The 23,425-nt window shown below is 52.6% G+C and overlaps 1 protein-coding gene across 1 annotated transcript in view; it reads left to right on the top strand.

The window, feature by feature from the left end:
- The first annotated feature begins 1,683 nt into the window (after nucleotides 1-1,683).
- DSCAML1 (DS cell adhesion molecule like 1) overlaps nucleotides 1,684-23,425 on the top strand; it is a 361,215-nt gene continuing 339,473 nt past the window's right edge. The window contains exons 1-3 of the mRNA XM_055423097.2: nucleotides 1,684-1,906; nucleotides 18,892-19,209; nucleotides 23,061-23,207. Of these exons, the coding sequence (XP_055279072.2) occupies nucleotides 1,684-1,906; nucleotides 18,892-19,209; nucleotides 23,061-23,207 (688 nt within the window). The remainder of the gene's footprint in view (nucleotides 1,907-18,891; nucleotides 19,210-23,060; nucleotides 23,208-23,425) is intronic.

Genomic DNA, 23,425 nt, shown 5'->3' with positions numbered 1-23,425 from the left:
GGCAGATTCTTTACCATTAACACCACCTGGGAAGCCCATACTATGTTTCCAGAGGGCAAAACACCTAGAGAAAAAGCATCTTCTGTGGAGTGGTGACTTGGTGTCACGGAGTTGGGCCACCAGGGGAGGCAGCCCCAAGCAGAGCAAGCACTTCTGCCCCAGAATCAGGAGACCTAGGTTCCAGTCTTGCTTGCGATACAAACTGGGTGACCTTGAACAAGCCAAGCTTCATTTTTCTCACCTGTTTAAAAAGGGAGCGATAAAGTTTCAAAGAATATTGTGAGGACGGCACGAAGCAGTCGCAGGTGAGAGCCCTTTAAACTCTGAAAGCACTATAGGAGAAAAGTAAATGCACCTGGCAGTTCCTCCAAAAGTTAAAAATATAATTACCATAGGATCCAGCAATTACCACTCCCCAAAGAGTTGAAAGCAGAGTCTCAAAGAGATACTTGTACACCTATGTTCAAGGCAGCATTGTTCATAATCGCCAAAGGGTGGGAGCAACACAAGTGTCCACTGACGAATAAACAAAATGCGGTCTATGTATACTATGGAATAGTATTCAGCTATGAAAAGGAATACAATTCTGACATGTTACAACATGGATGAAACGTAAAGACATTATGCTAAGTGAAAGAACATACAGAGACAAAGTTGTACAGTTCCACTTATGTGCAAACTCATAGAGATGGAAAAGTAGATTAGTGCTTACCAGGAGCTGGGGAATACAGAGTTATGGTTTAATGGGTACCTTTCTGTTTGGATGGTGAAAAGTTCTGGAAATGAATAGTGGTGATGGTAGTACAACACTGCAAATGTACTGAATGCCAAGTAGAAACAAAATGGTAACTTTTATATCTTGTAGATGTTAACATATTTTAAAAAGTAAATGCCTTGGGCCCCAGTGCCTAACCCACTGCCTGGCACACAGCAGGTACTCAACATTCATTTTGTAACTGAGAGGATACCCTCACTCAAGCCCTAGTCAATTCCATGCCAACTTTAGGCAGATTGCTCTAAGGAATAAACCAGTTTCTGTTAGTGACAAAGCTGTGGGGTAGCGGAGATAGAGGAAGATAAAGGAGGAAGATACAGGAGATAGAGCTGACATGAAAACTATTCGTTGCAAATAGCGTCTGAGTAATCACAGTGTGCCTGGTGGGAGGAAAATTCCCAGAGTGCTGGGGTGTCTGGGCTCACCTGGGGCTTCCCACGAGGCAGGCTTGCAGAGGGAACTAGGGGTTGGAAGGGCATGCAGTTTTCAGCTCTGAGATGGGTAGTCACCCAGGGCGGCACCAAAGGGTCTCAGTCTGGCTTTTACTCCCAGAACCAGGCTCCCCCACCCAGGTGGGAAACTGAGTCGGAAGGAAGCGCCAAGCCTTGGCCCCAGGTGACGGGGCCGGGGAGACCCGGGGCGCCCTTGGCCAGAGCAGGGCGGGCTCTTAGCACGCGTATGGCACACGCCTGTGCGCGACCGCAGGCTGGGAGCCGGCGGGTGGCAGGGACCCCTCGCCTCCCAGACGGCGAACCCTGGTCCGGGGCGTGGGGCCCGGGCCCTCGCCCCTGTGCCTGGGCCTGTGCGGCTGGGTGGGGGGGGCGTCTGGGCTCGGGGCCCGCGCGGCGCTCCCCAGCCCGGGTGCCGCGGCGGGGCGGGGAGAGCGGCCGCCTAGCCCAGCCCCGCGGATGACAGGAGCGAGGGAGCCGAGGAGGGAGGAGCCGCCGCCGCCGAGCGCTGGGCTGGGGAGCGGAGAGAGCGGGGCGCGGAGTGCGGGCGGCTGGGAGCGCGCTGAGCGGGGGAGAGGCGCTGCCGCACGGCCGGCCACAGGACCACCTCCCCGGAGAATAGGGCCTCTTTATGGCATGTGGCTGGTAACTTTCCTCCTGCTCCTGGACTCTTTACACAAAGGTGAGACCCGCGCGGGCTTCAGGGCGGCGGAGGCGGCGGGGCCGGGGCGCGCGAGGCTGGCGGCGAGGCGGGGTGCCCGGGGGCGGGTGGCTGGGTGGGAGGCCTCCAGGTACTCGGGGCTGGGGGCCGCACCCTGGCCCCGGATGGGTTGCACCGAGGGCGGGGCAGGCATCCGGAGAGCGGCCAGGTGAGAGTCCGCCCTGGACCGCTCGGCCAGCCACCCGCGCCTGTCGTTTTGGGGGCGCGCCCGGCGGGGTGATGGTGAGAGAGCCCCTCAGCTCCCCGCTCCTTGCTGGGCCGCTGTTCTGCCCGGACCCCTCCCCCAGCCCCTTGCCCGCCGCCTGCGGCTGGGTGGCGCTGGGACCCCGGGGTGCCCTCCGAGTCGAGGGGTCTTCCGGCCGTGACGGTTCACCTGGAAGTCCTGGTGGTACCGGGCCGCGGCTTACTTCCCCTCTTGCCTCCGGGTGCCCCCTCCGCCGCCCCAGACCCCCCGCACCGCACCGCATGGCGCTTATCCTTGCCCGGGCTGGATGCAGGGCGAGGAGAGCTAGGGGTCCCGAGACTTGGGGTCCCTCGGATACCAAGTTTCTTCTCCAAACCTAGAGATCGCCTTCTCCCAGCCTCATCTCACCCCCCACCCCTGCCCCAGGGCACTAGCCTCGGCTTCTTCGCTAAGCCACCTGGCCACCTCGGGCAGCGCGCCCCAAGGTGCGCGATGCTACGCTTCGCCACCTGGTCAGCTGACCTGGGACAAGTCTGGGGTGGGGGGGGGGCGTGTCGCTTTCCCCGGAGAGAAGGCGTTGCTAGGGGTGGGTCCAGGTGTCCGGCATGTCCAGACCTGCTGCTGGGGCGCCGCGCACCTGATCCTCGAGGCGGCCGGGGTTGGGGGTTGGAAGTGGTCACACATCTTCGACCAGAGTCACCTGGGCATCAAGTCGGCATCAGGCCGTCCCCGGCGCTCGGACTTCCAGGCGCTCGCAGAGGACGTGCCCCCAGGCGCGCGGATGGCGGGAGAGGAGGCGGCCGAACTCCGCGCCCTTGCGCGGCGGAGCACACACGCTCGCTCTTCCGAGCTCAGCCTTACCTGTTCAGCCCTCCAACTTTTCTCCTCCGCGCCCTGGGGGACAGCCTCTCCCCCACTTTGCCCAGGCGGCTGCGCGGGCCCAGCTGCAACTCTTGACCCCTGGGCGATGGGGGAAGGGCAATCCAGCCCAGGGTTGGCGCTCCCGGAGCGGTCTCTAGTCCTGCATTGCCCGCGCCCCAGGGGTCTGGAGTCTGCAACCTGCGGGAACTGAGTGCAATATCTTGTGACTTTGGGGGAGAAAGGTGACCCTTATCTTATTTGTAAATACCGCCGGGTCAAAGACAGATTGAAGGCCGAGATGCTGCTGAGGCTTGCCTGGAGACCAGGGTGCGGGGCGAGGGGCGGCCTCTGAACCGTGGACAAAGTAGTTGAGTTTCTCTGACCCAGTGGGGTCCATGGGGTGACACACCAAGGCTGGTCTAGATTGATTAACCCCTTGCCCCCTGCACAGCACCCTCTCAATCACCTCAATGGAGCCAGAAGCCCGCCTCTGGTTCAACCGCGCCCCCCACCCCCCAGTCTCCCTCTCCCCAGGCTCTTCCTGCCTCCCTCCGCCCCCGCAGGCTGGCTCGGCTCGCAGCTTTAATTACATTAATATTAAAAATACATAAGGTGAGGAGCAGCAGCTTTCTCTCTCTCGGTCTCTCTCCATCCGCCACCCCTTTCCATTTTGTCAGACGAGAAAGCTCAGGCCGGAGCCGCTACCACACTCTTGCCCAGCTCGGTCCACACACGCCCCCAGGCCCCCGCCCCCTCTGGAGACCTCTTCCCGCGTAGCCCATCCCCGAAGGCGAGCCCCTGAGCGAATACCTGATGGACTCTCCCCTCCCCCCTTTCAGAAGGCGGGCATTAATAAATGAAGCCCAAGCTATTTGATAGGGAAGGGGCAGATGGGGGTGGGGGTGGAGAAAAGCCCAGGAGGCGTCAGGACAGCCCGAGGGGCAAAATCTTTTCCCAGCGGAGAAGGAAGTCGCTGTGGCCTTGGGCCTCTGGGAGGCTGGAGGTGCCAGGTGAGGCGACACCTAAGTGGCCTTTGGATCTGCAGAGCCCCGGGTGCCCCTGCCATTCAGAGGCTCCAGCGTCTGTGTTGGGCGCCAGGGCGACTTGCCAGACAGGCCTTTCTTTTCCTTCGTGCCTTAATTGGATCTTAGGTGCCAGGCTGGTCCCGGGGGCCTGTTCTGCTTGGGGTGGCATGGTGGTGGGGGTGGCGGAGGCGGCTGGGGGAGATGTTGACGTGGCGAGAGCAGCGAAGATGGGGTTTGGTGTATTTTTCTCTCCCGTTGCCAGTCACCCCCGCGGCACCAAGGAAAATGTAAATGTGAATGTTCGAGCCTGTTACAGAAAACAATATCCTCTTGCAATAATTTGTACGTCCATCTGTGAGGAGCGGGAGGAGGCAGAGAGAGAGAGGAGAAAACGAGATGAGATGAAGCGTCCTCTGGATGGAATTAAGCAGTTATTGAATGTGTTTTAAGCTTCTGTTATTTCCATTCCTCTCGAAATACCTTTTTTTTTTTATGAAGCCTGAGCTTCAGACTGATTCCCCAGAACTAAAGTGGGAAGGTGTTTTAATAATCGGTTATCAGGTCTCCAATAACTACCTTATTATTGCCAAATGCATCCAGGTTTGGGCAGCCAGATGAACCCCAGTGAGGCTCTCTCTGTTGTTCCATCCAGCGTGCCAGCATCTGTGTTGCCTGCATTTGCATTTTTACTGTGCAAAAGAACAAGCTTCCCCGGCACTAAAATTCCTGTTTTCTAAAAGCCAAAATAATGGGTTGCATTGAGTTTTTCATTTCCCACCCCAACCTCTTGGATGGGGACTCATGGTTCCTCTCTCTTGAGAAGACCAAATTAAAAGGCTTCGTCAAACCATTAAGAAAAATCTCTAACATTCTCTGTTCAGAGTCTAATTAAAGTCGGGAGGGGGGGCGCTCAGCGAGTGTGTTTTTAAAACCTCGACCTGGCAGACACAACTTTGGGGAAGCAGGTGAAGGACCCATGAGCACTGGGGAGAGGGTAGGTAGACAGAGAAGCCCTGGGTGCCTGGATAACGTAGGCAGAGAATGGGGTTGTCATGATGCCTGACAGACCTTTCAGATGCTTCGTATTTCTGGGCATCAAAGTCAGCTGCCTTGAATGTATTTCTGCAGCAGACTGGGGAGCTCAATTAGAAACAAAAAGCAAGTAAGCAGTTGACCCAAAGGCAGCACTTAAGTTGAGCAGATCCCAGGAGACTGGCTGAAGAGGCTTATTTTTCTCGGATTGAGGAATGAAGAGGAGGTGGGCAAGCAAATGGCGGCAGGGGTGGGGGCTGGCCCAGCGATGCTTTACTAAAGAAGCAAGCCCATTCCCACCAACAGGCTGGCTAGCAGTGTCTGGACACGGGGTAACTCTGTTGGCTTATGACAGAGGGGTGCAGACTTCGTGGCCCCCTTACCTTCTCCTGGTCTTCGGAGATTCCATCCTTGTGACTTGGTCCCCTGCTCAGCCTGATGAAGGATGTTTTTATTTATGGATGAGTAGAAAGGGAGGGTGGATGTTCAGAGAGCCTTCTTTTTTTTTCAGGGGAATGGGTACCAGGCTGGGAGAGATTCTCCCCTCCCACATGATCCTGGAGGAGGTGTTTCTTGGGGGCACTGGAGGCAGTCAAGAAGAAAAGCCCCCCACTTCCTAAGTGCTTTCTCAGCCCCTAGCTCAGTAGACTCTAGCCAGCACCCAGGTGCCTGAATGGGGTGAGCCACAGGCAGCAGACGTGGCAGGGTGCCAGGGACCCAAGGGCAGGCCCTGGATTTGCATGTAATTTGCATACAGATTTGCATGCTCACCTAGCCAGGCCAGGAGCCTCGCGTAGCGTCTTGATAGTGTCTTGATCTCAGCCTCAGTAGAAACCAAGCAGTGGCTTCCTTCCTTGGGTGGAGTGGGGGTGGGGCAAGAGTGGGGAGAAGGAGGGTGTTTTCAGGGGTGCTTCTTTCTTCCGAGTTTTAGCCCCCTAGGGGTTTAGTACTGAGTCCTCCTCCTGGCAAGGTAGACCCTCGAGCTTGCAATGGGGATGGAAGGTGGGACAGTGGCAGAGATGCCTGAAGGCGGACCAGACTTGGGGTGTGGGTTGTCCCACCTGTGCTGCAGAATGGAGAGAGGGGCACACAAGCCATGGGAATCCAGTGCCAACATTCACCTTCTGGTGTATGCACCCTCAGGATGGAGGCAGCTTAGGGCTATGGTCAGTAGGTGGAGAAGCTGCAGCTGATAGGAAGGGAATATCAAAATGCCCTTTCCCCTTCTTGGTTTGTCAGTGTCCAGTCTAGGAGGGGGTGGTGACCTCTGAGAGGAAGAGGCCCCAGCTGCTGCTTCTCCTTTCGTTAAGGTGCCTTCTGTCACATGCAGTGGTTTGAGTAGGGGGCAGTAGGAAGGCAGGTGCTGTGGTCAGAGGACTGATGAATAAAGAGCTGGGAGTAATGCTTGAAGAGCCAACAGTTTGTGGCAGCTACTGTGCTCCTTCCCAGAGAGCCAGCTGGGGTGTCCAAGGTAGGGAGGTGGCCTCGAGAATGATATTAGCTGCACTTCCAGGGCCCTGGGCAAATCCCACCCTGGCAGGTGCAGCTCCAAGGCCTCCCAGAGTGCTTTTCTGCACATCTAATGATCTGGGAGGGGCTTCCCCGGTGGCTCAGTGGTAAAGAATGCGCCTGCCATTGCAGGAGATGTGGGTTCGATTCCTGGGTTGGGAAATCGGGGAGATCCCCTGGAGGAGGAAATGGCAACCCACTCCAGTATTCTTGCCTGGAGAATCCCATGGACAGAGGAGCCTGGCGGGCTACAGTCGTGGGGTTGCAAAGAGTCAGACACTGGCAGTGATCTGGGAGGGCTCTGGTCCCACAGACATTTCTGAAGAAGGTGAGGGTGGAGCCTCAGGGGATGGCTAGAGGGAGAGAAGGCCAGTGGGCAGAGCTTCAAGCTCCCGTCCCTTAATTCTCCCAACCAGAGCATTTTGTATATTAGAATTGTAAAGAAAAATGAGATTGCAACTCGATGGTGCAGTGGATATTTTGAGTCAAGGCAAACCCTTCATTCACATCCTGGTTCTGCCCTTAATAGGGGACATTGGGCCTCTCTGAGCCTCTCTTTCTCCAGCTCTGAAGTGGGATTAAAGGAGATGATGTAGACAGCATAGCTAGAATATAACTGGGTCTCAATAAAGCTTAGACCTCTTCTTTTTTCCTGCACTACTCTCACCTCCACCCCACCACTGCTGCTATTTAGTCACTAAGTTGAGTTTGACTCTTCCGGAGCCCGCCAGGCTCCTCTGTCCATGAGATTTCCCAGCTAAGGATACTGGAGTGGGTTGTCATTTCCTTTTCCAGGGGAGCTGGGGATCTTCCCCACCCAGGGATCAAACCCACATCTCCTGCTTGATTATTAGGTTCTGTCAGTTGTACTAATGAGCCACAGTTTTGACCATGTCAACTGACTTAGACTTTGTAGCAGTAGAAGACTGAATGGTGGCCAGGGCAGGGAACATCACAGCTTCCTTCTCTCATTTATCAGTTGGGTAGCTGGCAGGATCCATCCTCAGCCTGGTAGCTGGGGCCATGCAGGCACCTGGGTTTCCCTGGGAGAGGGGTGTCCAGCACACTCACACTCCCCAGCCGCAACTGGTGGCAGCTGTGGAAAAGGTGCAGGCACAGGAGGGCTCCAGGTTTGGATTTGAGGGTGAGGCAAAGGCCAGTCTCATGCTTGCCTGAGGAAGGTTGGGGTTGGCTGGTAAATCTCGACTGTGATTGGACAGAGTAAGAACTAGCCTGGATTTAATGCCATAAACCTGTGTAAATGTGCTGCTCAGGGTGAGCCCCCACAAACGCCTTGTAGCTGGATGGATTTCTGTGTCTTTCCCTGTTGGGCTGCATTTCACTGTTTTTCAGGTGGTTTCATGTATAGAGAACACACCTGACAGCCCTCGACCTTGGGGATCCCCAGACCACTCCTCTCCCCATAACCCAGCCAGTCACAGGGAAGCAGCCAATGACCCAGAGGTCAAGTGCTGCTCATGGCAGGCTGTGGCCTGTGGGTTCCGTGAGTAGGGGGTGGTGCTGTGGCACAGCCGGTGTGCCCTGTTTAACAGATGTTTGTCCCGTGCTGCTTTAACGTGAATAGCGTTAGCCTTGGGCACCACCCCTGCCATTCAGCTGCTCTCCCCTCATCCGTTCAGCCACCTCCCGCCCCACTTCCCCATGCCCTTGCTCTCCTTGATGCTTGTGTTGATGGTTTCCAAGGTCACCATCTTCATTAAGAACAGTTATTCAAAGGCTAGTTGCATCTCTGTTAAACTCTGTGTGTGTCCATGAAGAAGCATTATTCATAAACCTGGAAAACTAAGCTCAGCCTAATTTAGGCACGTTACCTAATAGTTCATGTGCCTCTACTTCCTAATCTGTAAAATGGGCAAAATAATCCCGGTCCTGATCATCCCCCCGGGGTTGGTTGTTATTGTTGGGGCACAAGAAGGATGAAAGCCATACAATTGTAGAGCATGTGACAATGCCCTGTAAGCTGATGAGGGCCACATATAAACACACAAGTGTGAAAAACCACAGCAGACCAGTTTTAGCCTTATAAATGCTCTGCCGAAACATGAGGTATAATTACTGTCATCTCATCATACAGGAACAGCGAAGGTCTCACAGCTGTGTGTGGCTGTCTCCCCATTCCGGGGCCCCCCCCCATATGGTGAATTTTCTACCCTTTTCATCTGTGAGGGGAACAGTCAGTGAGACCTAGCAGGGCTGGCAACCATCTTCATAGAGCAGACTTGGCAGATGCCCTGTGGCCCCAGTGCCCGGGGGGTGTGCAAGGAGCTTACCTCTGCTCCATCCCTAGGCGCTTAGATGTCTGTTTATTCCATAGTCCTCTGGACGTTCCCTTGAGGGTATTTTCCCTGCTGGGAATCCATACTTATTTGTGTGTGTGTGTGTGTGAAGGGGAGTAGGCACAGGGTCCCATCTTGCGTGACCTTGTTTGAGGTCATGGCAATTACTGGAATCCAGGCCCTGAGCTGATTTATTGGAGAAGACTCCGATGCTGGGAAAGATTGAGGGCAGGAGGAGAAAGGGGTGACAGAGGACGAGACGGTTGGATGGCATCACTGACTCAGTGGACATGGGTTTGAGTGAACTCCGGGAGATGGTGGACTGGGCCTGGTGTGCTGCAGTCCGTGGGGTTGCAAAGCATTGGATATGACTGAGCGACTGAACAGCAACACGCCCTGAGAACCCAACTGAGTCAGGGTCATGGTCACCTTGTATCTGGTATCTGGAGTGGCCTCCCAGAGCTGTGGGTGAGGAGAAGGATGGGGGACTTGCCTTGAAGGTGTGACTGCCATGGGTCCAAGTCTTCCAGGTTGGAAGTCACGTTCAGGGACACTGAATTCGTCCCCTCATCAGCTGCCTGATCCCCTCTGCACTTTCCCCCCAGCGGTGTTCTTCCTCTGCTCCAGCACTTCCAGTCACAGGAAACTCCTTCCTTTCAAGGCACCCCATTCCCTGCCAGCCATCTCTGATCATACAGAGCTCATCCTTGTAATTAGCCAGTTCTGTCTTGGTCCTGACCTTCTATTCACTGACTCTTGCTCCTACCTTTTAGGCCACATGGAGGCAGGATCCATGGATCCTCTTCTACTTGGCGACACTGACCATTAGTACACAGATGTCCTGCCCACCTGAGCCCTCTCCTCTGCGCAGCCGACCAGCAGCCCTGGCCCCTCTAATGCTCGCTCCTGTGCTGTGGCTTCCTTTCTCCATGGTGCCCTCCATGCCTGGGTTGCTGCAGCAGCCAAAACTGCAAGATCGGTGGAGACAGGGCTTGGGTCCCAGCCAGGACGCTGGCCAGCTGTGTACCTGGGAGTGTATGACTCTCTAGGCCTCACTCTCCCCATCTGTAAATGGAGGAGATTGGACAAAATAATCTCTTAAGTCCCTCCAGCGTGAACAATCTAAATCTAGGAATCTCTGGGGACAACTGTGCTGTCTGAGCTGACTCCCAGGAAAGACCTTTCTGGCCATAAGGGGCCTTCTTTTGACAGGCCCTGTCTCGGAGGGGCTGGAAGATTAGAGCCTGTTTGACTGTCAGCTGTTGCTCATAACTCCTCCTGGAGTTCCATACGGAGCTGATGGTGAGGGGCCTTGTAGGTTGAAGGATCTTTACTGGATCTCAGAGGTTTCTGATTGCTGGTTATAGGACCTATGTTTGTGCTAAGAATCCTAAGAGGGAAAGAAAAAAACCCGATGTTTTTCCATGATGGACAGAGGTGGCCACTGGGGCATTGCTTCTCATTGGGGTGGTACTGCTTTCTTAGGGCTGTTTGGAAGTTGGGAGAGATACTTTGGGGTTGTTATAGTGATGAGGGTAGGGAGTATATAGTGGGGGGTGGAGAGGGATTGTTAGGGATGAAATGTCTGATGCCTGGGGTGGTCCCAAATAATTCAGAATTGTCATCCCCCAAATGGCTGTCTTTCATCAGAGAACCCCCTTGTAAGGATGACCGCATCTTGGAGACATTCTGAGAGTAGGATGCAATGCTCCCGTTGAGAAACGCAGCCGGTGTAAGGCAGTTTGAAATGCTGCTCTGCCAGCCCCGGCTGTGCTACTGAGGAAATTACTTGATCTCTCGAAGATCCTGTTGTCTCAGCTGTAAAATGGGGTCTTGGGCAGTAGCTCCATTAGAGGGTGCTTGTAGTGATTAAATGCACCATAATGCAAGGAAGGGGCTTCTCACAGCGCCTGGCACATAATAAATGTTAAAAAAAAAAGCAACGGTGACCATGATGATGGTGAGGATAGAGATGAAGCAGGTATGCCAGGTTTGGGGACAGACGGTATGGAACTTGGTTCCAGCTGCACCATCCTGCCCCAGAAAAGCATCAACAGTCGGATGCTGTCTAGGGAGACTGGCCCTTCTCCGCCTCAGGGTCTAGGCTCAGGTTGTCTCCAAGGCGTGAACACAGCATGGGGTTTTTTCTGATGGTGGGCTGGACTTCGTCCCCCTGGTCCTTCCCTGAGTTTTGGATAGACATGTTGGTTGAGCTGAGGCCCCTCCCACTGGTTGGTCCTCTCTGAGATCTGTTTTTCCAACTATGGAAGAAGAACAGAGTGAAGACAAATGATACATCTCTTTTATGAACACCTTTGTGTGGAGCTGCAGCGGAGTAGTCAACCTTGCAAATTAATCCAAGAAACCTCGTGGGGCCACATCTGCATTAAAACAGCAGCTCTGTGTGAGGCCGGGGCAGCTGCGGTAGATGTGGGTGTGGCAATGGCCTGTCTGTCATTCACACCGTTATGATTTTATTAACTTGATCGCCAAATTAAGGAAATTAATGCAGTGCTAAGATCCTGTCAACCAAGCCCAGGAGAACGGCCTGTTGTTGGGAGAGTGGGTTGAAATCCGGTGTGGCAGATCTATGGAGCATTATTGTTTAAATGTAGACAGAGGGCCACCTGCCTCAGAAATGGAGTTCCCTGGCCCTTTAACAGACGTGGTGGGTCTGGTATCTAAGGATGCACATCTGTAACAAGCTCTCCAGGTGGTTCTGATGCATAATAATGTTGGAGATACTGTCTGAAGTTGTCATCGTCGTCATCATTGTTGGTGAGAGGTAAGTATTTGCTGAGGGATATTTGTTCCACAAATACTTCCTGTCTGCTCACTCTCATGATAATACTTACCAACAGCAATGAACACTTAGGTGGTCACCTATACCACTTACATATACCAGAAGGTTCTGTATATATTAACTCATCCAATTCTAACAACCCCTGAAGTAGATATGGTCACCCCCATTTTTATAGATGAGAAAACCAAGGTGCAGAGAGAGGTGAGGTCATCTTGCCTGAGGTTACATTGCTTGTAAGAGGGAAGAGCAGAGGGCATCAGAGTCTGGGTGTTTAACCTCTATGCTACGTGCCTAGGGCTGTGCTCAGCCCAGGGGACAGAGTGGTGACCAAGACAGCTCACAGTCCTGCAGGGAAGCCCTGCCCACTCCTCCTCTCCCTGCTTCTGTCCAGCCCCACTGCTTGTGCCCAGGTCTGGAGACCCGTTGGGGATTCTTGTCCATCTCTGGGGGTGGAGAGTGGCAGGTGGCAGGGGCCCCGGCACTGGTAGATGCTCCTGGATGAAATATGCAGTGAAAGAGATGGGTAAATATTGTAAAGGAAGAGGAAAAAAAAAAAAAAAGGCTCGCTTTTCCCAGTGGAGGTGGTGAGGCGTTAATATGTCAGTCCCTTCGGGTTGTCATTTATGATGATGGGAGACGATGACATGGGGACCATTCAGTTTGCACCTGGGAGGAGGCCTCAGCTGGCCAGACACCTCCATCTCAAGGCAGGCAGGTGGGGTGGGGGCCCTGGGTGTCGAGTTTCCTTCGCCAAACTAATCCCAATGGCCAGACAGCACAGGGCAGGCGGACGAGTTGATACGATGGATATTTAGGTTTCAGGGGTGACCCTGGGGCAGCCCAAATGCCTGGGGGCGATTTCTGGTTTAAAAATATTGCTGTGCTATTTCTACACTTCTAATCTCCCAGCCATTTGGAGCCTGTTTTATGAAACGCGGCATCGGGGTGGTGCTCAATGCTAACCGGCGGAGAAGATTAAATGGGTTTAAGTCTGGGCGTCTGTCACATCACAACCAAGCCCATAACTTCCATTTTCTATTAAAAATCCATTTCCCCCTTTGACCAGAAGAAGCTTTGCTGTTGATCTGATCGCTCTCTCTTTATTTATGAAGTGTTTCCCCCTCCTCCCATTCTCTCTGTAAATCTGCCTGGTTCTGTCTGCAGAGGAAGGAAAGAGCTGGGGGAGATGGCTGAGATTTAAGGGGAAAGTCGGAGTTTCCTGTCCAAGGATTTGCTTTCCAAATTAGGACTGGCTTCCAGAGGAGAAATGAAAGAATTCTCATAAGGCCTCAAACTTTGAACTCTTCAGCATCATGTTGGAAAAAAGTCTCAGGCTTGGGAGCCAGGCAGACGTTGACTGAGGGTTGGCTTGGTGGCCTCCTGGCTCTACCATCTTTTTCCTCACTTGTAGGATGAGACCTGGGTTTTCCAGGTGGCTCAGTGGTAAAGAACCCGCCTGCCAATGCAGGAGATGGGGATTCGGTCCCTGGTTCAGGAAGAGCCCCTGGAGGCGGAAATGGCAGCCTGCTCCAGGATTCTCACCTGGGAAATCCCATGGACAGAGGAGCCTGGCGGGCTCCAGTCTGTGGGGTGGCAAAGAGCTGGGCATGACTACGTGACAGTGCACACATCAGATGAGATCCACAGGGCCCACCTTGTCCCTCTGCTTGGGGATTTGGTGAGAAAATGCCCCTGAAGCACACAGTAGGCACTCAATCAATGCTAATCTCCTTTCCTTTGAGGACTCTGTACCATCAGCCAGAGGGAGCCTTCAGGGGAGTAGGTGTACAGCCAAAATGAAATTAGAGAAAGGGCTGTGAGCCCTTCTGCAGACTCTGCCCTGGGTAGTGGGTTAACCCTTTCCTGCTCCTGTCTGCTCTGCCTGGTCTTGAATGGTGGTGGTGGGAGGAGGGGGTGGGAACGTTCTCTGGAGTTTGATGCTTTTCACCACACCTAGGGTCCTGTTGAACACATGGCTGGTGCCAGGTAAAGACCTCCTGAAGGAGTGTTTCCTGGCCTCAAGTCAGGAAGGACCTGGGAGAGGAGATTGTTGGAAGGTGTAGGAGTCACCCGCAAATGCAGAGCTGCAGAGGGGAGCTGGGCCCTGGCCACCCTTTGCTGTATTTTTCATCTCCCTGGTCTTCTCGGAGAATCTCTGGGACTCGAAGCTAATAACAATCCCATCCCTCCTAGCCCTGCATCCTCATTATGCGGAACCATTACTTTCACATTCTGTCTCACCTGGAGGACGGGAAAGATGGTACAGTCCTCCCCCTTTTGTGAACGAGGACATGGAGGCTCAGAAATGCTAAGTGGTTTGTCTGAGGTCACACAGCACTTCAGGAATGAGCCCCAGGAGTGAAGACTTGTCCCAGGTCTCCGACTATTGTCCCGTACTTCCGTGCTCCCCAGAGCTGGCTGGTGCTCTGTCACTGCTCTGAAGATTCGAACAGGAGCCTCAGAAGGAGGGAAAGCCACTGCCATCAAATCCTCTCCAGACTCTGTGAGCTGGGGTCAAGGCCCCCTGGCCCTCGCTACTCCCCTTCCCATGGCTGGTGACTGAGTGTGCTCGTTGCTGCCATAGCTATGGTGTGCCCTGTGCCCGCCACAATCTGGGCACGTGGTGGAGACTTGAGGGAGTTAGTGCCTCAGTTTCCCCTTTATAGATTTGCTTACTCCTGTCTCTTGGCAGATGGGGTGAGGCTGAATTAATGTTTATTTAAGGGCTTCTGCATTCTGGGCTGACAGGTGCCTTGTGATGGTAAAATATGAACCCGACGTAAGTGCAAAATGCTATTGTTTTACACCTGAGGGTGATGCTTCATAATGGCAATCCACTGTCAGAGCCGTAAGCAGAAATGAATGGTTTGTCTAATCCTCCCCAGCTCCCCCGGACTCGGAAGACAGCGGCTCACATCCCAGGGTGGGAGAAATATGAGGCTACTCACCTTTTGCTATCAATCTGCTGTTTCTTCAGCCCTGACAGGTGGCTGGACAATCCCAGTCCATTCATCAATTACATCTACCCATTTGTAGTTCCTAAGAACCCCACGTCCTTGGCTCTGGCAGGATCCAAGGCCCAGAGGGCAGAAAGGCTGTTGCTATTGTGGCTGATGGTCCTTCCAGAAGCCTGGAGCCAAGGGAAGCCCGGGCCAGGGGTTGTCTCTGCAGGCAGGGATGGGGCGGGGACAGTGGGTAGATTTCCAGACAGGAGAGGAGGAGACTAGGAATGTGTATTTAGGGTAGGTTTGGGAGGGAAGAAAGGATGGGGAGGGATACCCAACCTGGAAAACCAGATTCTGTGGCTTGATTCCTCTTGTCTTCAGCATGTTTCATACAATAGTTTCATTCCCAGGCTCTGAAGTTAGGCAAAGTTGGGTCCCAGCCCACCTCCAACACTTACACTCTGGGTTACATTGTGTGAGTTAGTTAACTTCTTGGAGTCTTAATTTCCTTATTTGTGCAATGGGAATATTTCCCAGGTGGCACAGTGGTAAAGAATCCACCTGCCAATGCAGGAGATGCAGGTTTGACCCCTGGGTGGGGAGGATCCCCTGGAGAAGGGAATGGCAACCCCCTCCAGTATTCTTGCCTGGGAAATCCCATGGACAGAGGAGACTGGCCGACTACAGTTTATGTGGTCACAAAGAGTCGGACACTACTTAGCAACTAAACAGCAATGGGAATTATAACATCACCTATAGAGCCATGAGGTTAAGTGAAAGAATGCCTATAACAGATCTAGCACCCAGCCTGGCCTGCAGTTAGTTAAATCCATGGTTGCTAGTATTATTGCAGTTGGTCTTATCACTGAGGGCTGCATCATACAGATCCTTAAATATTTTCTTACCCGGCCCCTTGAATCAGACAGTTCCTGAGTTCCTCTCTGTCAGAGATCTTTCTCAGCTTCCTAAGTCCATTTGTCAGCCATAATGTAGAGTCTTTCTGTTTCTTGATGGATTTTGGCTTCCAGAATCCATAAAGCTGCCATGGTGAGTGTGTCTGATTAACTAGGTTGTCTCAGGAAGTACCCAGAACCCCAGAGTGATGTTCCTGCTCCCACAGGCTGAGCGTTGTCTGAAGTGTTGAGTCTGACAGAGGCCCCCCCTCCCAGGATGCGTGTGCATGTGTGCACACAAGTGTGCAGATGTATAAATCTTGTTCGTGGTCAGCTGAATAGGGAAGTTGGTGGCTGGGTGGGTTTTTTTTTTTTCAGGATGGTATAAGCCCCCTCTTTATTGTTGCACTGGTTACCATCATCTGAGGATTAAGAAATCAGACTTGGACTCAGATTGCTGCATCTGCATCCGGAGCCCTTGGTTACCAGTCGTGTGGTCTTGGGAAAGTCGCTTTGATCTCTCAGTGCCTTAGTTTCCTCATCTGTGAACTGGAATAATAATAGTATCTCCCTCATAGGGTTGTTGGGAGAATGAAAAGAGGTCATACAAGTAAATGGCTTACAACAGGGCCTGGCAGGAAGAAGATGCTTAATGAATAACTGTTGATCGAATATTAGTAAAGAAACCTTTGGAAGGTGAGCGGGCTCCTGGGAATCTGCGGAGAGTGGATTGGAGAAGAAACTTCCTAAGCCTTAGCCCACTTACTTGCAAATGGTATGATTTCATGGCCTTGGAGAACAGCCAAGCCCCTGTAAGTTGGACAGGCCTCTGAGGGTCTCTTTCCCCTTCCCCAGAGCAGACTTGCTCAACCACCACCCCCGGGACTGGTACAGTGGAGGCAGTGAGAGGACGTGGGTAGCAAAGCTGTGCTTCCCAATTCCCCCTTCATCCTGTTGCTCCCCTGTAGCCAATAAGGGTGCAGTGCTGGGTGGGGACAGAGAATGCATTTGCTGCTAAGAGGATGCCCCTGACACCCAGCAAGGAGCCCAGGGATGTGTTTTCCAGCTCTGCTGCTAATGGCTTCATCACGGCTTTTTATGAGCTGATGTGAATTGCTCTGACCAATGAGCCTTAATGGCCTTCCTCAACGAGCTGCCCGGTATATTCTCCCTGGAGGCTCGGCTCAGAGTTAAGCCGAGAATATTAATATGGTCTGGATGCAGGCCCTCCCCTTCCTGATAAAGTTGTGGAAATTGAGGTCAAGTTGGGTCCCCTGCAACGTTCTTTAAACAAGCAGCAGAATCGTTTGTTTGCTCCTTGATCTTCCTGGTAGAGAGGGAGTGGCTTCCAGCTGGAGACCTGGGACTGGGCCCCTCTTCCTCTGGGTTTGCCTCCACCTGCTGAGAGGTGGCCCTTCCTAAGGAGGCAGGCTCCTTGGTAGAGAGGGAAGGTCCTGATTCCATCATGCAGGGCTGTTTCCCACACGGCAGGAAAGACCAAGGTTCTGTGCTGTGTTGAGTGTTGCAGACAGCTGTCCTCCTTGTCAAGTGGCCTTGACGTCGTCAGGTAGCTCCTGTCGTGACCATGTTCACCTGTGTGACCGTGTGTTGCAGTGGCGATAAGTCAGAGACCCATGGGGTCTTTGCAGTCTCACGGATCCTCCCTCCATTTTATGAGTGAAGGAATGGATGATCAGAGAGGGGAAGGGAATTCCATGGTCGGTCAGTGTCAGCGATGGTTTTAGAACCTGAGGGAGGCGGTGATGTCTCTTATTCCTAAGCTTGGATTGATCTACTCATGGTGCCACCAGTCCTCATCCCATCCCTTGGGACAACACATTTTCCAAATTGATCTCCGGAGGGGAAAGACAGCTCCCAGGGTCTTCTGCAGTCTTCTCTCGTCCGGGCAGCATCCCACATTGTGAGCCCTTCCTCTTAGAACATGGTCTCAGACCTTTTACCTTTTGGCTCTGGTGTGTTAGAAAGTGTGCTAAGATCCTATTTAGAGCACTGGGTTCAGATTCCAATTCTATATTTTATTAGCTCTGTCATCTCAGGCAAATCACGTAACTGTGCTTAGCCTCCAAAAGGGAATGATAAAAAAGAGGCCATATGTTTTGCCAAAAGTTTTACTTTATTTTAGGTTTGAAGGATTTGTTAACAAAAGAAACCACTCATTACATATAAATACACGATTTCAATATTTAATAGAGAATTATTTAACTTAATTTCAATATACAATCATTAAAAGAAAAGAGAGAAACAGTAGAGAAGAGGAACAGCACACACAGGCTTCCCTGGTGGCTCAGTGTAAAAGAACCCACCTGCAATGCAGGAGACACAGGTTCCATCCCTGGGTCGGGAAGACTCCCCTGGAGAAGGAAATGGCCACCCACTCTAGTATTCTTGCCTGGGAAATCCCATGGACAGAGGAGCCTGGTAGGCTGTAGTCCATGAGGTCGCAAAGAGTCGACATGATTTAGCAGCTGAACAGCAATAACAACAGCAGCACATGCACCACCAAATTGGCCGACCAACATTCAGGCTTCAACGGCATGCTGGGAAGTCCCAAGTAACAGCAATCTGGAGTCCCAGTTAGGAGAAGGTCCTGGGCAATGTGTCCACTCCACAGGTGAGACTGCAAATTGCAGTTTTGGGGGTTCCTGCTTATAATCCTGGGCTGCAAACTGATATCATTATCAGTTTGCACAAAAGTGCAGCCTAATTTTCCTTTAACCTTTTTACAATACTGTTTGTTTCACATTGTGAGTCATAAGATTTTGTTAGACCCCAGGGGGCTGGCCTGCCCTCCAAGTGCTCAAGAATTCCAAGACCCACACTCTTTCTTATCTAAAATGTTGCCTGACTAGTTGTGTTTCCAGGCAGGCACAGAATCCGGGCAGTGTCCAGGCAGGTCAGAGGCCTGCTCTCCTGCTTCTGAAGCCTGAACAAGACTTCCTTCATTTTAATTTCTGGAACACCATGCCATCCTCTCTCAGGGTTGTAAAGATGGACTGGGGGGCTGGGTATGAACATCTTTGTGTCTAATAGCTGCTCAATAAGCATCCCTTATCTAAGCAATGTCAGTGTCTCTCTTATACTGTGGATGCCTGGGAGTGGACCACAGCTTTGGACTTGGCTTGGTGTGGAGAATGAGCTGTTTCAACATTTTGCCATTCCGGTGCTAGACTGGAAGCGTCTCCTGGGTGCAAACTGTCTCTTACTCACCCTTGCCAATGCCTGGTGTATAGTCAGTGCTCAGCAGTACTTACTGAATGGCGGATGCTCCAACGTCTTAGGAATGAGCGCGGGCATTGCAGGCTTTGTGGACTCTGAGGGTATCCTTAGCTTCACTAACTAGCTCCTCTGCTCTCCCCCTCTCTCCCCTCCCCTGCAGCCCGCCCTGAAGATGTCGGCACTAGCCTCTACTTTGTGAATGACTCCTTGCAGCAGGTGACCTTCTCCAGCTCCGTGGGGGTGGTGGTGCCCTGCCCGGCCGCGGGCTCCCCCAGCGCAGCCCTTCGATGGTACCTGGCCACGGGGGACGACATCTACGACGTGCCGCATATCCGGCACGTCCACGCCAACGGGACGCTGCAGCTCTACCCCTTCTCCCCCTCCGCCTTCAATAGCTTTATCCACGACAATGACTACTTCTGCACCGCGGAGAATGCTGCCGGCAAGATCCGGAGCCCCAACATCCGCGTCAAAGCAGGTAAAGGACCAGACACGGGCTCCCTTACAGGGCAGGAATGGGGAGCAGGAGTATAATATGGAAGAAGGCAGCCCTTCAAGGAAGGTTGTGTTGTTTGGCTCTGCCACTTGTGTGTTCTTAAGGCTTCCTAGGTGGCTCAGTGATAAAGAATCTGCTCGCAGTGCGGGAGCCACAGGAGACACGGGTTTGATCCCTGGGTCTGGAATATCCCCTGGAAGAGGAAATGACAACACACTCCAGTTATTCTTGCCTGGAGAATCCCATGGACACAGGAGTCTGGTGGGCTACAGACCATGGTGTTGCAAAGAGTCAGACATGACTGAGCGCTGTGTGTCCTTAGGCAGAGAACACACCTTTCAGAGCCTCAGCTTCCTCACCTGCAAAGCTGATGCAAGCATCTACCCATTCATCACCATGTGTGTTGGTTCAATGAGATAACGCCTGTTTAAATTAAGTAATGTGTTCATTTTAGTACTTGATTCATGAAAAACATTCAGTGACTTTCTGTTTTTAAAAAAACCCCTTTATTGAAAGAGAATATATAAAAAGAAATGTGCACAAGTATATAAATTGATGAATTTTCACAAAGTTTAATATCCAGATGAAGGTAACAGCATTTCAGAAGCCTGTTCGTGCTTATCTTCAGTCACTGCACCCTTTGGGGGAACCACGGTCCTGACTTCTAACAAGACAGGTGTTTGCTATTGCTGTACTTTATCTAAATGGAGCCCTATAGTACATATTCTCTTGAGTCTTTTGCTCACTGTTGTTTGTAGGGTTTAGCCCTGCTGCTGTGCAAAGTTATTGGTGGTTCATTCTCATTGCCATGGAGTCTCGTCTGACCATCCTGCACTTTATTTATCCATTCCACTGTTGATGGACATCTGAGTACAAGGTATCTTGTGAGGCCAGACATTTAGGTAAAAATCCATGATGGAAAACTCTTAGCAGTGAAGGATTTTGGTCTTGGGAAGAGTTGATGGAGGCAAGGAAGTGAGGACTTTTCAACTGGTCTCTTTACAGAAACTAGAAAGTCTCATTTCTCTTTGTTAAGTCTGGAGTCAAGACAGTGGCTTAGATCAGCCAGTCTTTACTAGGATGTCATGATATGCTGGTATGTTCTAATCCATTGTGCAGTGTGCCTGAAATAGTAATAAAACGCTGAGGTTTGGTGAATGATTCTTAAGCATTTTGGGTGGGAGAGGACAGGTAGTGTTCTAACTAGCCCACTACGATGGCACCCAGCCTTGGGAGCACTATCTTTCCTGGTGATTGTTTTGGGCAGAAGAGAGTGGTTTCCAGGGAAGTCTCCTGGACCTGCCTGCCTAGTGATGGATCCTGCTCTGACTTCCTGGCCTAGCAATGAGTCAGCCCCTCAAGGAAAGTTGTTTTGTTCTTGGGAATCTTAGCAACTTACCTTAGGTGCAAAACACACCTTTCTGAGCCTCAGCTTTGCCTCTGCAAAGCTGATTGCCAGTACCTACCCTGTTCATCACTGTGTGATGGTCCAATGAGATAATGCTTAGTTACATTAAGGTCCTTTTGCCTTACAGCAGCCTCTCACACGTACGAAGTTCCAAGTAGTAGGGAATGGGTGTATATAGGGGGTGATCTGGGTTGGCGGTTTTTAATTAAAGAGCTGATCTTTAGCCCATTGGTCTTTCCAACTGGCTCAGTGGTAAAGAATCTGCTTGCCAGTGCAGCAGATGTAAGAGATGTAGGTTCGATCCCTGGATTGGGAAGATGATCCCCTGGAGGAGGAAATGGCAGCCTACACCAGTATTCTTGTCTGGAAAATTCCATGGACAGAGGAGCCTGGCAGGCTACAGTGCACGAAGCCACGAAGAGTCAGATACGACTCAGCCACTGAGTACAGTCTTCATCCTGCTGGTTTGTTTAGAGGAATAGTCTGAGCTGTCAGCACCCCAGGGCCATGCTTAGCTATCTCCTCTGGGGCTCCACGTGGACCCTCTCTTTGGGAGCAGCACTCTTCCCCTGAGAGGACCCAGGTGCTGCTCTGGGAGCCCTGAGGCCACGGTTTGGAGGCCACTTCTGGCCTCCACAGCCTGGAGGATTGAGCTAAGAGCAAGCGATGCCCTATTTCCTGTTACCTGCATGTTACTGGGTTAGGTGTCAGTTTTCACAATAATCCTGTCTGGTGTTTCTTACAGTGAGGTGACTAAGACACAGGTTAAGCCACTTGCCCAAGGTTACCTCGCCAGTTGATCCCAGAGGCGTGGCTGTAGTGACAAACGGCACTGCTTTAGTATTTTCCATGTGCCAGGCCTGCTCCATGCTGCTGGTATTGTTTCCTTTAATGAAAGAGGAAACTGAGGCTTCAGATTGTTCGTTAGCTCTTGTCCAGGGTTACAGTGCTGCTCAGAGGCGGCGGCAGGGGAGGCTTGTGTGATGCTGCTAGCTGTGGGTCTCTGCTGGCCCTGGGGGACTGTCCCAGCCCTTTCCCCTCTCCTCTCTGCTCCCTCTCTTTAGTCTCCTCCGTGCTCTCCTCACATCCGCAGGCAGTGCCACATCCAGCGCACAGAAGGGCGGGGGGACCATAGCCCCACAGAGCTGGGGGTGCCTCCCTCCACGCCTCTGTCCTCCTTTTCAACTGTGCGTCTTCCCGTCACAGCCATGACACCAGGAGGGAAAGAATAAAGGCCAGGAGAGGACTGGATGGGGCTGGCCTGATGGGAAATGCAGCCAATTAAGAAGCTCTTGATGAAGCCAGAGGGGCTGCAGGTGCACAGCCGGAGGGGTTGCCGGGCCCTGAGCATCGCCCTGGCAACCATGGCAGGGAGAGCAGGAGGGCACGCTGCCCAGGTGCCTGCTGAGGGACAAGGTCGGGAGGCAGTGGGGCTCTGGCTTCACCAGCTCTGCTTGGCAGAGAAGACATGGAAGGATGGAGAAGGGCCCTGGGGAGAGGCCAAGCAGGGGAGGATCAGAGAGAGAGACAGAGGCGGGCCCCTCAGCTCTACCCCAAGGCTGGTCCAGCCCACCCAGGGGCCCGGACAGGCAGAGTATCTGCAGGTGACAGTGCCCCAGAAACAAGCCCTGGGACCGAGGCAGGAGGCCTCCACTGCACATGGTGAAGCAGGGGTCATCTGAAGGCAGGACCAGGATTGGAGGTCAGGCTGTAGGTGGTGTCAGGTAAGGAGAGAGAGCAGCAAGGGTGCTTCATTTGGAGAATCTTGGAGATTACCCATGTCACTGGCGTTCTGCATTTTCAGAGATCTTCACTGTTTCAAATATTCTCTCTCATTGTTCTTATAAACCCCTGAGCCCTACAGAAAGTTCCGTATGTTAACTGCATTTTCCCAGGCTGCCTTTCACTTTGAAGTGGCATACAAAAACATCTATTGTTAGATAATGTCTCACAGTCTTTGTTTTGGCATGTGATGGTCACCGGGCCCCAAACCGTTACCATCCTGGGCCCAGGAATAGTGTAGGAAGTTGAGTGTGCTTTCCTTAGAGGTGTTCTGGTATTTTTCCTTATAAAGCACACATCCCCTTGTTGAAATGATCCCTTTGCAGTGTGGAGGTGCTGCCCTCCAGGCCTGTACAACCTAATGCACTTTGTTAAAACTCACCAAAACTGGAAGGGCTAGAAGGTGGAATTACGGTCTTGTAGAGGGAGGCTGGGTGTTTCTGAGGGAGAGAGGAGGAGGTTGCTGGACAAGGCAGGAATGAGTTCCCTGGCAGGAACTTTTGGGTGGGCCAGGTGGGATGTGGGAGAAGAAGTGATGGCAGGTGAGGCCTGGGGTGCTGAGAAGTGGCTTTCTCGGGCCCCGCACCATGTCCCAGCCCAGCCTGTGACACCGTCTTCTTTCCGCCCTGCAATCTGTCTGCAGTTTTCAGGGAACCCTACACCGTCCGGGTGGAGGATCAAAGGTCGATGCGTGGCAGCGTGGCCGTCTTCAAGTGCCTCATCCCCTCTTCAGTGCAGGAATACGTTAGCGTTGTGTCCTGGGAGAAAGACACAGTCGCCATCGTCCCAGGTAAGAAAGGACCGTGGCGCTGCACAGGCAGGGGCGTGGGGGTGGGGTGCAAAATCAGAGGAGCCGAGTTGGTGGTTGAGCTCACCCGGCTCTCAAGGTTGGTCCTGGTGAGCAGTTTTTATTGTTCTGGTGATGCTTCGGCAAAAAAGTGTCTTCAGCCTTGGCTTGATGCGTCTCCATGTGAGGTATTGAAAACCCATGTGCCAGCAGCCTGTGTG

Source organism: Moschus berezovskii, chromosome 14 (genome assembly GCF_049115385.1).
Source record: "Moschus berezovskii isolate FMDL1 chromosome 14, NW_MosBer_1.0, whole genome shotgun sequence".
Taxonomy (NCBI): domain Eukaryota; kingdom Metazoa; phylum Chordata; class Mammalia; order Artiodactyla; family Moschidae; genus Moschus; species Moschus berezovskii.
This window is presented reverse-complemented; position numbering and strand designations above follow the sequence as displayed.